Genomic DNA, 14,918 nt, shown 5'->3' with positions numbered 1-14,918 from the left:
AATATTGTTGCCAAATCTAAACTAGTACATCTATCACTCGTCTCTCCTTCTTTGACAGAGTCCAAAAAAAATAAAAAGTCAAATCTATAGGTCCTACACTATTGGCCAAGTTCCAACCTCTGTCCCATTGTTGTTACGTACTCTCTTTGTGCTTGTTTTACAAGTACTTTGATAGAATGTACTCAGACTCTTGTGTTCTCTCAGCATACATATTCCTGACTAACCTGACAAGCAGTAAAATTTCACCCCTTCACTGTTGAGGTCTGAGATTCCAGAAAGCCTTCCTCTCTAATAATTTCTTCCCTCAGACTTCTAGATTTTTTAAAATTCTCTCTCTGTTTCCTAACTGTAATAACCTGCGGAAGTTTAAATATAATGTGAACACACATCTTGCTGCTCAACTGCCCACAGTCTCCTGCTAGATACTATCCCAAATAGTAGCTTCTTACATCCAAGTAGAAATATGCTTTGTTTGGGATGAAAAAGAGTAAAAAAAAAAAATAAATAAATAAAATTTTTTAAGTCCCTCCTGTCTTACCTTTCTTCGACATCCAAGGACTTCTTTAGGAAAACTAAACTCGTTAAGAAAAAACACCTCATTGCTCACGATCAAGCAAATATGCTGTGGGCTCATTATTTCATATTCAAATTATAAGCATATTGTTTTATATACATTTCGTATAATCAAACGTATATACATTTCGTATAATCAAACGTATATACATTTCGTATAATCAAACGTATATACATTTCGTATAATCAAACGTATATACATTTCGTATAATCAAACGTATATACATTTCGTATAATCAAACGTATATACATTTCGTATAATCAAACGTATATACATTTCGTATAATCAAACGTATATACATTTCGTATAATCAAACGTATATACATTTCGTATAATCAAACGTATATACATTTCGTATAATCAAACTTATATACATTTCGTATAATCAAACTTATATACATTTCGTATAATCAAACTTATATACATTTCGTATAATCAAACTTATATACATTTCGTATAATCAAACTTATATACATTTCGTATAATCAAACGTATTGTTTTGTATACATTTCGTATAATCAAACTTATATACATTTCGTATAATCAAACGTATTGTTTTGTATACATTTCGTATAATCAAACTTATATACATTTCGTATAATCAAACGTATTGTTTTGTATACATTTCGTATAATCAAACGTATTGTTTTGTATACATTTCGTATAATCAAACTTATATACATTTCGTATAATCAAACTTATATACATTTCGTATAATCAAACTTATATACATTTCGTATAATCAAACTTATATACATTTCGTATAATCAAACTTATATACATTTCGTATAATTAAACGTATTGTTTTGTATACATTTCGTATAATCAAACTTATATACATTTCGTATAATCAAACGTATTGTTTTGTATACATTTCGTATAATCAAACGTATTGTTTTGTATACATTTCGTATAATCAAACTTATATACATTTCGTATAATCAAACGTATTGTTTTGTATACATTTCGTATAATCAAACGTATTGTTTTGTATACATTTCATATAATCAAACTTATATACATTTCGTATAATCAAACTTATATACATTTCGTATAATCAAACTTATATACATTTCGTATAATCAAACTTATATACATTTCGTATAATCAAACTTATATACATTTCGTATAATCAAACTTATATACATTTCGTATAATCAAACGTATTGTTTTGTATACATTTCGTATAATCAAACTTATATACATTTCGTATAATCAAACGTATTGTTTTGTATACATTTCGTATAATCAAACGTATTGTTTTGTATACATTTCGTATAATCAAACTTATATACATTTCGTATAATCAAACTTATATACATTTCGTATAATCAAACTTATATACATTTCGTATAATCAAACTTATATACATTTCGTATAATCAAACTTATATACATTTCGTATAATCAAACGTATTGTTTTGTATACATTTCGTATAATCAAACTTATATACATTTCGTATAATCAAACGTATTGTTTTGTATACATTTCGTATAATCAAACGTATTGTTTTGTATACATTTCGTATAATCAAACTTATATACATTTCGTATAATCAAACGTATTGTTTTGTATACATTTCGTATAATCAAACGTATTGTTTTGTATACATTTCGTATAATCAAACTTATATACATTTCGTATAATCAAACTTATATACATTTCGTATAATCAAACTTATATACATTTCGTATAATCAAACTTATATACATTTCGTATGATCAAACGTATTGTTTTGTATACATTTCGTATAATCAAACTTATATACATTTCGTATAATCAAACGTATTGTTTTGTATACATTTCGTATAATCAAACGTATTGTTTTGTATACATTTCGTATAATCAAACTTATATACATTTCGTATAATCAAACGTATTGTTTTGTATACATTTCGTATAATCAAACGTATTGTTTTGTATACATTTCATATAATCAAACTTATATACATTTCGTATAATCAAACTTATATACATTTCGTATAATCAAACTTATATACATTTCGTATAATCAAACTTATATACATTTCGTATAATCAAACTTATATACATTTCGTATAATCAAACTTATATACATTTCGTATAATCAAACGTATTGTTTTGTATACATTTCGTATAATCAAACTTATATACATTTCGTATAATCAAACGTATTGTTTTGTATACATTTCGTATAATCAAACGTATTGTTTTGTATACATTTCGTATAATCAAACTTATATACATTTCGTATAATCAAACGTATTGTTTTGTATACATTTCGTATAATCAAACGTATTGTTTTGTATACATTTCGTATAATCAAACTTATATACATTTCGTATAATCAAACTTATATACATTTCGTATAATCAAACTTATATACATTTCGTATAATCAAACTTATATACATTTCGTATAATCAAACGTATTGTTTTGTATACATTTCGTATAATCAAACATATACATTTCGTATAATCAAACGTATTGTTTTGTATACATTTCGTATAATCAAACGTATTGTTTTGTATACATTTCGTATAATCAAACGTATTGTTTTGTATACATTTCGTATAATCAAACGTATTGTTTTGTATACATTTCGTATAATCAAACGTATTGTTTTATATACATTTCGTATAATCAAACGTATTGTTTTATATACATTTCGTATAATCAAACGTATTGTTTTATATACATTTCGTATAATCAAACGTATTGTTTTATATACATTTCGTATAATCAAACATATTGTTTTATATACATTTCGTATAATCAAACATTGTTTTATATACATTTCGTATAATTAAAGAATGTTTTATATACTTTTCATATAATCAAACATTGTTTTATATACTTTTCATATAATCAAACATTGTTTTATATACATTTCATATAATCAAACGTATTGTTTTATATTCATTTCGTATAATCAAACATTCATATTGTTTTATATACATTTCGTATAATCAAATGTATTGTTTTATATTCATTTCATATAATCAAACATTCATATTGTTTTATATACATTTCGTATAACCAGACATTCATATTGTTTTATATACATTTCATATAATCAAACATTCATATTGTTTTATATACATTTCATATAATCAAACGTATTGTTTTATATACATTTTGTATAATCAAACATATTGTTTTATATACATTTTGTATAATCAAACATTCATATTGTTTTATATACATTTTGTATAATCAAACATTCATATTGTTTTATATACGTTTCATATAACCAGACATATTGTTTTATATACGTTTCATATAACCAGACATTCATATTGTTTTATATACGTTTCATATAACCAGACATTCATATTGTTTTATATACGTTTCATATAACCAGACATTAATATTGTTTTTTTTTTATTTTACAATAGTAAAACTACAAAAGAATTGGGATTGAAGAATTTATTATATAAAGGGTAATTGTGCATGTGTGTGTTTGCATGTTAACTAAAAAAAAAAAAAAAAAAAAAAAAAAAAAGCAAACAAATACCCACAATGTTGCTATTTTCTTAATTGGTATTGCCTCGGATAAATATCTAAGATTTAGAAGAAAATAATTACTGTTTGACCATAAATTTCGCCAGAAAGGTCAGTTTTCTAGTCAAATTATGTACTAACTAACCAGAAGTAATCATGATTGTTTTATCAAGAACTTAAATTCCCTTACAAGTTGTCTGTGTGCATATACAGAGAGAAGAATGGGCTGAGTGGAGAAAAAAGAGAAGAGAGAATGGAAGAGGAGGAAAGATAGAGAAGAGATAAAAGTTTTAATCAAAATATGTTACAGTTTTTCTCTATGTAATGTCAGGTACCCTTGCTAGTACTCAATGAGCTTCAATAAAATAAAATGAATTAATATCAATACTTGTGGGCGACATTTTTAATTGTATAAGTGAACCGGAAAATTGCTATCTTATTTTGATCCTCATCAATTAATGTGGGTATAGTTTGCTGTTTGGGAATGCATCTCATATTGTCATGAAAAGGACAGGTAGAAAAAAACAAAAAAGGAAGAAAGATGAACTTGACGGAAGCATAACAGTAATGTAACCTTTTGAGTAAACCTTTTTGTTTTAGGTTTGGAGGAGAACAAAACTGAATTTCACAAAAGAGAATGAATGTGAAAAGCATATTTACCAGTAACGTATCGGCACCGCCAACAATACTTAAGCCAAGTCCAGATCGACCTTTATCAATTTCAAGATAAGTTTCATTTCCAGGTAGAATGGGACAAGTTAAAGGGTCAGAAGGTGGACCTGGTGATTTTTTAGGTAAAAAGACAGGATCAGTGGTAGAATCGCCTAAAATAAAAGATACACAGATGTCTTCAAAAAAAAAAAAGAAAAGTATCTGCCACACGATAAAAAGAGTTAGGCTTTACAGAAATACATATTTAAATATTTAAAACGATATGTTTACAAAATTATGTCGTAAAAGATATAAGAATTAAAAAAAATAAAATTATTTCATATTTAAAAAAAAAAACGATTTTGCTTCTACAGGCTGAACTGGCTTAAGTTTTGTATGGACCTTTATTATGATAAGGTGCAACAAACTAAGTATTATAGTATCCGTTTGATGTACAGTAAGGGATTAATAAGTATTTAATGCCAAAATTAGCATAAATTTAGCCATATGCTACCATCAATTTGGCATAACGCACTCATTTTAAGTCAACAGACTATAACTTTTGTCCATTTTTAACAAGCTAAAGGTTTTATATATATCTTTATAGAGGTTTTATTTATATATCTTTAAAGACTTAAATATTTTAATTATTTACAAGAAAATATTTTTATATAATTTTCTAAAACATTTTACTTTTTTGAGCTTTGTCTTACTTTTCTCCACTCGAGTTTTTGCATGTTGCCTTTCAAATCAAATTACATTGGTCAAGATATGTGTTTCTGCTAAATTTTCTAATAATAACGCGTAGATATTAGTTTTATTATTATTATTCATCAGAGACATTAAATATGAGACTCACCTTCAATATTACCAAGATTAACAGAAATGTCATTTTTCTGGCATGTTCGCTGTTTTTGAACTTTTAATTTTACTTTTCCTTGTGTTTTCTTTAAGATCTCCATTGCCTAAAATAAGTATATAAAAAAAGAAAAATCAATAGAACACATTATCTAAATCAATGACAATAAATGTTAAAAAGTTCAAGTAAAACAAAAATAGTGGAGTAATAGCAAAATAAAAATAGTAAAATTATTTAAAAAAAAAAAAAAGGCTCTCTTTAGAAAATATAATTATAACCTTTTATCAGATCTAAAACGATAACCATATGTAAATAATAATTCAAAATAAATCTGATAAACATTTTTTTTAAATTTATTCTATCCAAGTAAATTTCAAATCATATTTCATAATTGGCACAAATTATTTCCAATAAAATCATTACCAAAATGACACACACACATTACTTATTTTGAATCTTTGGACTCCTGTTCTCATCTTGAGTGGTTTTTTTTTTACAAATATTTCAGTCAATGTAACCTCTGACCTTCTTCAAGCGTATCTTTCTATTAAATTTGGGAATTTGCACAGAATTTTAAACAGAATCCTTTATCTAATCTATAGGGATTAGATTGTCTCGTTCGTCAACCATGAGCACGTAAAAGTCCTAAGTAATTTGGTATTTTTAGTATTACCTGTACTAAGGATTCAACTAGTCCGAACAGTTAAAATAGTACGAATAATCAATCCTCATCTCAAAAATTCAGAAACATAATATTTTACTTACTTTGGGATAATCAACATGTTCCAAAGAATGTCTGTCTATTTCCAATATTTTGTCTCCCACACACAATAGGTTTCCCTATACAAAAACAAAATATATCAAATAAAATCAGATAAAAATGGCTTTTTTGCTAATTTGAGTTAAATAATTAGAATCAGCATATGCAGAAATATATATATATATATATATAAAAATTTACTTGAGCAACGGCACTTCCTGGAATAATTGACTTTATATACACTCCAGATTTTGTTTTATCTTCTGTTATTGTAAAACCAAGACCAGAGGATCCCTACAAAAGAGTATAAGAAATAAAAAAATAAAGGAATTGGTTTCAGGATTAACTAATGAGCTAATTTTTAAATTAACATAGAAAAAATCAAATACAAAATGTTAATTGATGAGAAAAAAATGATTTTCTTGGTTCTTGTCCAGAATTCCTCCATATTAAAAAGAAAAATCTGTATGACAAAATGAAAATATATTCCAAAAATCATGTAAATTGATCAAGTAGTTTTATTTTTACAAAGAAAATCCATTTTAAAGTGATTAATGGGAATTCATAGGCATTACAAAATATTGCAAGTTTGAATTACTGAGTTATTGTCTTGTTTATGTTTTGTTTTTAAGTTGGAGCACTCTTCAGTTGTTGATAGTGTTTATATAAATGTTAAGATTTCACTTACTCATGGCTTGTTGCAGATGGCCTAATGGTTAGAATAGCTGACTGTCAAAAATATGCTGAGCTATGATTTTAACTTGAGGCAATTGCCTGTCTAATCACACTTAAGAGCTGTGATACAACAAAACAGTATCTATGTGGATGATTTTATAAGCGAAATACACATTTATTTTTGTTTTACCTACCTTGTTTACTACAACCACTTGAATAGCATCTTGAAGAAGCATAGCTGGCATAGTTTCCTCTGTTGTAGGCCTAAACTCAATATGTGATGGCCCTTGAACTGAGTGGACATTATCTTCTTGTTGATAAGATTCATTTTGCTTCAAAAATTAAAATAGAAAAAAGTTTCATTCATTAATAATACAAATAAAAACAAAAAATTCAAATACAAAACATTAAAATTGACAAAGAGGTGGACAAAATCCAAAAGTTTCCATATTACTAAACTTAAAAATGGTTGTTTTGTTTCACAGCATATCAACCCTTTTCAGGTTATTTAATACTAAATGTAGTTATTCTGGTAAAAGTTTTTATGCTTTAAGTTCTTTATATCTTCAGATATTTTATTCAAGGTTTTGGTTTGGTTGTTTTGTAGAGGAAAATTGTTTTTGTTTTTGAGTTTGCAGAACATGATTGAGTTTAGCAAAGGGAAAGGAAGAAAAAAAAATCACATCAGTGTTTAGTGCATTTTAGTTCAAGGAGCCAGTATCTTCAAACAATTTGGTATCATTAAATTTTTTTTTTTTTTTTTTTTTTTTTTTTTTTTTATTATATTTTCACCCCAAACAAGGCACATTGCCACTTTGGTGTAGGGGGCTACTATCAGGGGAAACATCTACTGGGGCACTATGTAGGGATTAGGGCAGCGAGATGTTGGTTCACGTTGCACTTGAACTTATGCATGTCAGTACAGTTGGGGAAGCAGTGACCTGGAATGGAATTCCAAAGTCTAGCAGTTCTGGGGAAGAAACTACTGGAGTAGAACGATCTTTTACATCTAGGGATCTCTACAGTGTGGGGGTGGGATTTTGCAGCTTGTCGGGTCTGTCGAGGGTGTTCACGTCGTGGGGGCACAAGTGCTTGCAGTTCTTCAGAGCATTCACCATTATAATACTTGTAGAACAGGCAGAGGGATGCAACGTTTCGACGATGGGACAGAGGCTGAAGTTTTGATGCCAGTTAAATCACTATAAATGAAATTCCATAATGCTGCACAATTTATAATATAAATGATGACTGAAAAAACACCTGGTCTCTACAGCCCCTTTCTTCTCATGTGTTGCTAGTCTCTCTCTACACGATTATTATTTCCATGGAAAGTGTTTGATTGAGCTCTAATCTTTGCTTCTCTCCTATAAAAATAGTTACACTACAGTTAGAATTTGTCTTTTTTATCAACAGGAAAAAGTTCTTTCTTTCTCCATATACATCAAGCGGAATTTCCATGCATAAATTGTTTGTTTTTCAAGAACTTTCAGTTTATGGGACACATTACCATGGAACTGCTTCCCTACAGATTACAACATGGCTGTTTTCAAATTGTATGTGAAGAAATACTTGTCATACACAGTCCCCAGAAGTAACTCACTTCTCTTTATTTGTCCTTTACTCCTCACGTTCCAGAAGTGATGTTTCTGACAAAGGGAAAAAAATTGATGCTTTCTGGGTTAGAAGCTATCCATATAACATTTATCATTGTCTAGTTTCTTTACCTTGAAGTGGTATTTATTGTTTACCTCCTCACATAAAGTGGATTCATACATTGCCTGGATCGATTTCCGTAAAAAAAAGTCCATCCAAATAATCATTCACAATCCTCTCATAATATTCTTCATCTTTCAACCGACAATTATTTCATCTCATAAATCCTTATCCTTGAGTAGATTTTGGTCTTGGTAAGTGGTGACTCATTAGTAAAAAAAGTTTTTAGATTTGTTTTACTAAAATACTTCCTCTTTCTCACAGAAGAGACGTTGCAAGTCTATCTCTGCTCTATCGTTACTTTTATGGTAAGTGCTCGACTGAGCTCCAATCTCTGCTCCCGCCCACTTTAAAATGTTTGTAACAAATATTCGTCTAGCTACAACGGTCAACAATTCCCCCCACCCTCTATCTGTGCTTAAATGAAAATTCCATGTGCAAAGTTTATTTTCTAGAACTGTCTGTCTGTAAAATAAAATAATGTGGGGCTGCTTCCTGATTAACGATAACACGGACGTTTTCAAGTTCAATGTAAATAAGTCCTTGTTGAGCTATCCTCTTAAATAATTAAGTCCTAACCAATTTCCACCAATTACTGATCATCATGGCATTGTCTCACCATTTACCTAACACTTACTAACCCTTATCCTAGAGTGGCCTCTTGGCCTTGATAAGTGATGACTCAAGTAAAAAAAAATATATTTTCAAGTATGTAAAATACTAGAAAATGTTGGTTTTAAGATAGAATATGTGTAAGGTAAAGATAAAACTATTATTCTCATTTTTGTTGTTATATTTATGTTTCAACATTCAGGTACATCTTTTCAAACTCAGAAATCTATACAGAATTTCAAACTGAACTTTCTATTTAATCTACAGCTGTAGATCCAGTCATCTATCAATGGGTAAAAGTGTTCAGAATTTTTTATTTTTATTTTTTATTATTGACTGTAGTAAGGTTTTTTTTTTTTTTTTTTTTTTTTTTTTACATGGGTGTCACCACTTATCAAGGCCCAGAGGCCACTCAAGGATAAGGGTTAATAGGTATACATTAGTCATTGTGATTTTAGCATAGTAAACAGTGGGAATTTTGTAACTTGGATTACTTAGGGGGACGATTCAATTAGAACTTGTTCACATTGGACTTTTTCTTTTTTTTTTTCATAGGTATCACCACATTATCAAGGCCAAGAGGCCACTCAAGGATAAGGGGTAAAGAGTGTACAGTAGAAATTGGACAATATAGTAATCATTAGTAATGAACATTTGTTAAATTTGATAACTTATATGGAACGGCTCATCAAGAACTTATTTACGTTAGACTTGAAGACAACCATATTGTAGTCAGCCGGAAAGCAGGAAAACGGAAGACAATTCCACAGGCGTGCAGTTCTAATAAAAAAGCTTTGTTCATGGAATCTACGTTTAGGTTTAGGCACAGATAAAGAGTGGGGGGAATTATTGATAGTGTTTACAGCTAGACGAGTGTTTCTTGTGAAAGTTTGGCGAGGGGGGACCATAGATTGAAGCTCAGTCGAACACTTTCCATGAAAATAACGATACATCAGAGACAAACTCGCAACATCTCTTCTGTGAGATAGAGGTTGCAAGGAAGAGAAAAGGGCATCTCCTACGAGGCTACGAAGTCTATTTTGAACTCTATCAAGGCAGGACAAGTCCTTTCTAGCAGCTCCTGCCCAGATGTGGCAACAGTATTCCATCCTTGGACGTACCTGGCTCTTATATAAATAGAGAATTGCATCAGCAGTGAGATATCTACCGGATCGATAGAAAGATCCCACCATTTTTCCAGCGGCCTTGGCAACAGATTTGATGTACGTGTTCCATTTAAGATCAGGAGTAATGGTCAAGCCCAGAAGCTTGTCAAAACTTGAGGCCTCCTGAAGACGAGAGCCATTCATTTCAATTGATGCCAGATGGGGATCAGAATGTTGATGATGTAAAGAGAGAAGCTTGGTTTTAGATGCATTAAAAGTAACCAGCCACTCCTTTCCCCATTGTACTACATGCTCAAGATCAGAGGAGAGAGAATTGGAGAGAACTTGGTCGTTTACTGTCTTAGATGTGCTACCATAAATGGTAGTGTCATCAGCATAAATGTCTACAAATGATGTAAGGATGTGATTTGGAAGATCATTAATGTAGATCAGGAAAAGAGTTGGGCCCAGGATGGACCCCTGAGGGACACCGGCATTAATACTGTGGGCTTCTGATTTTTGCCCCTCAACTACTACTCTTATGAACCTATCAGAAAGAAATGATTTAATAATTGAGAAGACATTTCCAGCTATACCATAGCTAGAGATCTTATGAAGTAAACCTTTATGCCATACCCTATCAAAGGCCTTAGATATGTCAAGAGCAATTGCCCTAGAAAGGTTGCCTCCGTCGAGAGATTTGCTAATCCTATGAGATATAACTGTAAGCACATCTGCTGGAGATCTAGCAGAACGGAAACCATATTGAGTGTCACTAAGAAGGTTATTTTTGTTGAGATGGTTGATTACTTCTGTATTTAACACAGATTCCAGCAACTTACTCATGACGCACAGGAGACTTATTGGCCTGTACTGAGAGGGAGATGAGCGATCACCTGAATTCTTAAATACAGGGCATACTGATGAAATTTTCCAGGGAGATGGGAAACTATTCTCCTTAAGACAACGTTTAAATAGTTTTGTAAGTATGGGCGCTAGTTCAGGTTGAAGTTTTTTGAGTACTATAATTGAAATACCGTCCGGGCCAGTTGCTTTACTGGAATCAAGGTTTTTGATTAGCTTGGCAACATCACGTACAGATATACGTATATCACATAGTGTGTTTTCAGATACAGGAGGAAATATTGGGGGTTGGCGGCCTTGATCGCAAAAGGTAGAATTAGCTGCAAAGTTCTTGACAAAGAGTTTGGCTTTGTCTGATGCTGACAAGATTACCTCAGGTCCATTGATGATAGTTGGGATGGAGCACACGCTTCTGTTCAGAATTCTGTTTGCTATTTGCCAAAACTGATGGGAACCAAGCCGCTGCTCAGCTACTTTGGACTTAACAGATTGAGCATACAACCACCTTGCGCTCTTTATTACTTTCTTACAATGGTTGCTGGCAGTCCTGAAAGCGGCTTTAGTTTCCATACATCTATTACGTTGGAAACAGTGGAAAAAGTGATTTCTGTGCACAATGGCAGCAGCACATTCTGGAGAGAACCATGGCTGGCTGTTAAGTTTTTGCTGAAACTTTTTCGAGGGTATGAAACGATCAATACCTACAATTAACCATTCCGTCAGGTCTAATACTATAGAGGACACATTCTTTTTAAATATGGAATGCAGAGGTAGATCAGTTATAAATGTACGGAAGCTATCCCAGTCAGCCTTAGTGTATCGATATACTGTACGATGGAGAGGTACGTCTGGGGACTTATTACATTTCATTTTTATCTTAATTGATACAACAGAGTGGTCGGAAGATCCAAGAGGCGACAGAACAGAAACTGAACATAGTTCAGGGCAAGTTGTGAGAAAAAGGTCTAGTAGGCTCGCATACTGGCCGTCATTGTCGGACACACGGGTGGGTTCCTGAACAATCTGAGTGAGGTCATAGGCAATGGAGAAATCATGACAGAACCTCCCCTCATCATCTGTCTTGTTTGAGTGGGTCAACCATTCGACGTTGTGAACATTGAAGTCTCCACATACGTGAATGTTAGCTGAAGGATAAGCAGATAGGACTTGGTCAATTTTCTCAGATATGCTTTTAAAGATAGTAACTCCGCTGTTGTGGGGGCGATAGAGAGTAAATTAAAATGCCGTAGTGTGAGCTAAAGCAACCCGAAAGCACATATAGGGTAAGTTAGGATCTTCCCTGGAGACGTCCCTACCACATGGAAAGCCATCTTTAATATAGGCACATATTCCATGCCCATGGCGATCTTGGGAGTCAGATTTAGAAGTCAAGTTAGAGTATCCTTTAATTGCAAACTCTTCTAGGGAAATAGCCTGTCCAATGCCAGTTTCACTTAAAAATAAAAGGTCTGGTTTAGTCTCCTGTAATTGGGCTTCAACCTCTGGAAGGTTAGAACGTAGACCCCTGATGTTGGAGAAGGAGACATGGTAGTAGGGGTCTACGTTGGAAGTTGGAGAACCGGGTTTAATCGTATATTTTTTCTTGAAACTTGTCATGATGAAATTTTGAAATTTGTGGACTAGGTCGTCAGATTTACTTAGAGCAGGACAGAGATGGGAAATTAAGAGAGAAAAAGAAACGAAGAATTTTTTTTTTTTATTTGTAGCTAATGATAAGGTAAAGCCGTAACAATTACCCACTAGTATGGCATCGAGAGGCCCCACCAGAAGCTACTGCATGGTCCAGATTCCATTCACCAAATGGCAATACAGCAGCCCCAGTACTTTGCACCTGCTGATAGGACAGCCTCCTTAGTGGTTAATCCAAGGTTCGGGTCCCTGACTATTAGGCAGATAACGTCAGCCCAGACAAAACGTTTACCTCCAGCACCCTTACTAGTGACATGGCTACAAGGATAGACATAGAAACAGAAAATTTCCGCCATCTCAGCCAACTGTTCGCAAAAATACTGCCAACCTAGAAAACAGCTTTTTCTTCTGCCTTTGTCCGAAAAATTACTCATTAAAAAATGAGGACTGAGGGACAAATAAGAAGAAGCGAGAGTAACAGGAGCTGCCGATAACGCATCCACAATGCGTTTTCTAAACTCCATTAAAAAAAAAAACAAAAAACTATTAAGTATTGTACTTAATAAAAGTCCAACGGACGTGTTTAAGGGAAAGTATGGTGATAGATTCCCCTCACACTAACTAAAAATGAGTACAATTCGTAATCTATTTTTGCAATCAACTCGATAGATAAATAAACATATATGTACGAGGAAAAAAAAAAAAAAAAAAAAAAAGCTAGCATTTAATAAAACAGAAATACACAAATTAAATACTGAAATAAAATGGAGTTGTTAATATTTTAAATCTAAAATAAAAAGCATGATTGAAATCACTTATCTCAACAAAAACAATTCCGTCTCCAAATTGCAAACTGTATTGAAAGAAATTGAGTTAGTAGCGTTCAAAACATTTTTTTTGGAAATTAACCGTTAAAAGAAAATCGTGATTTTATTCTGAACTTAAGCTAGTAACGTTTTAAGAAGCTTACGATATAAAAGAAAAGGCGGATGGGGGGGGGGTTCTTCCGAAAGTAAGTTGGTGCCGTTATAAGTAATTTCGAGATAAGATGGAAGCCGGTATTGGACTAGAAAAAAAAAAAAAAAAAAGCTAGCATTTAATAAAACAGAAATACACAAATTAAATACTGAAATAAAATGGAGTTGTTAATATTTTAAATCTAAAATAAAAAGCATGATTGAAATCACTTATCTCAACAAAAACAATTCCGTCTCCAAATTGCAAACTGTATTGAAAGAAATTGAGTTAGTAGCGTTCAAAACATTTTTTGTTGATAGAACAACAATTTACTTTCAGACTAAATATAAATTTAAGTTTTAAATTCCATATAAATTCCCAAAGTTCATCATAAAAGATTCCCATGTGCAAAAAGATGCACCAAAAATCAGAAGTAACATTTTACTGCACCTTCCAAAGTGTCATACTAGGCAGGTTAAACTGATTTCCTCCAAAAGAAACAGTTTCTAGGGAATATCAAATTCACAAGCGACCTCCCCAGTCACTTGTATATCCCTGTCAAGGGAGATGACAACATTAGGTTTTTGCAGTTCTTGCAGAGAGGTGTTGACATCCTTCTTCATACAGCATCTGGTATTCCCAAATAGTCACCCATCTAGTACTAATGTGATCATGCTACTATGCAGTCCTGGTCAAAATCATAAGACCACTTAAGAAAGTAAGCGTTTACGCATATTATCAAATTTTTAATCAAACAGATGGTTGAAACCATTGCCAAAAGGGAAAATATGATGGAAAAAAATGAAATATGCTTCATTCGAAACCTTAACCCTGATCTAATAATTATTTTTTAAAAAACAAACATTTTCACCTGGTCAAAATGATAAGAGCACTTTAATAAAATCGGCTAGTTTTGAAAAAAAATGAATATGAAAAGCTTTCTATGTTACTAAAAGCAACTTGTTAGTGGATAAAAAACATCTTACTAAATTATAAATGGCAAAAGGGAAACCA

At 31.5% G+C, this 14,918-nt stretch overlaps 1 protein-coding gene across 9 annotated transcripts in view; it reads right to left on the bottom strand.

Moving 5' to 3' along the window:
• Window positions 1–14,918, bottom strand: part of LOC145295954 (multiple PDZ domain protein-like) — a 548,951-nt gene that overhangs the window by 57,186 nt on the left and 476,847 nt on the right. For all 9 annotated transcript variants that reach the window (XR_013869923.1, XR_013869924.1, XR_013869925.1 and 6 more), the window contains 5 exons: window positions 7,197–7,334; window positions 6,529–6,621; window positions 6,333–6,407; window positions 5,568–5,673; window positions 4,718–4,881 (listed from right to left, as the gene is read on the bottom strand). Coding sequence is in view for 3 of the 9 variants with exons in the window: in XM_080141856.1 (XP_079997982.1) it covers window positions 4,718–4,881; window positions 5,568–5,673; window positions 6,333–6,407; window positions 6,529–6,621; window positions 7,197–7,334 (576 nt within the window). In the remaining 6 variants the exon portion in view is untranslated. The remainder of the gene's footprint in view (window positions 1–4,717; window positions 4,882–5,567; window positions 5,674–6,332; window positions 6,408–6,528; window positions 6,622–7,196; window positions 7,335–14,918) is intronic.

Source organism: Euprymna scolopes, chromosome 16 (assembly GCF_053919585.1).
Source record: "Euprymna scolopes isolate OS-2025 chromosome 16, ASM5391958v1, whole genome shotgun sequence".
Lineage (NCBI taxonomy): Eukaryota > Metazoa > Mollusca > Cephalopoda > Sepiida > Sepiolidae > Euprymna > Euprymna scolopes.
The sequence above is the reverse complement of the archived record's forward strand: the minus strand, read 5'-3'. Positions and strand labels throughout refer to the sequence as shown.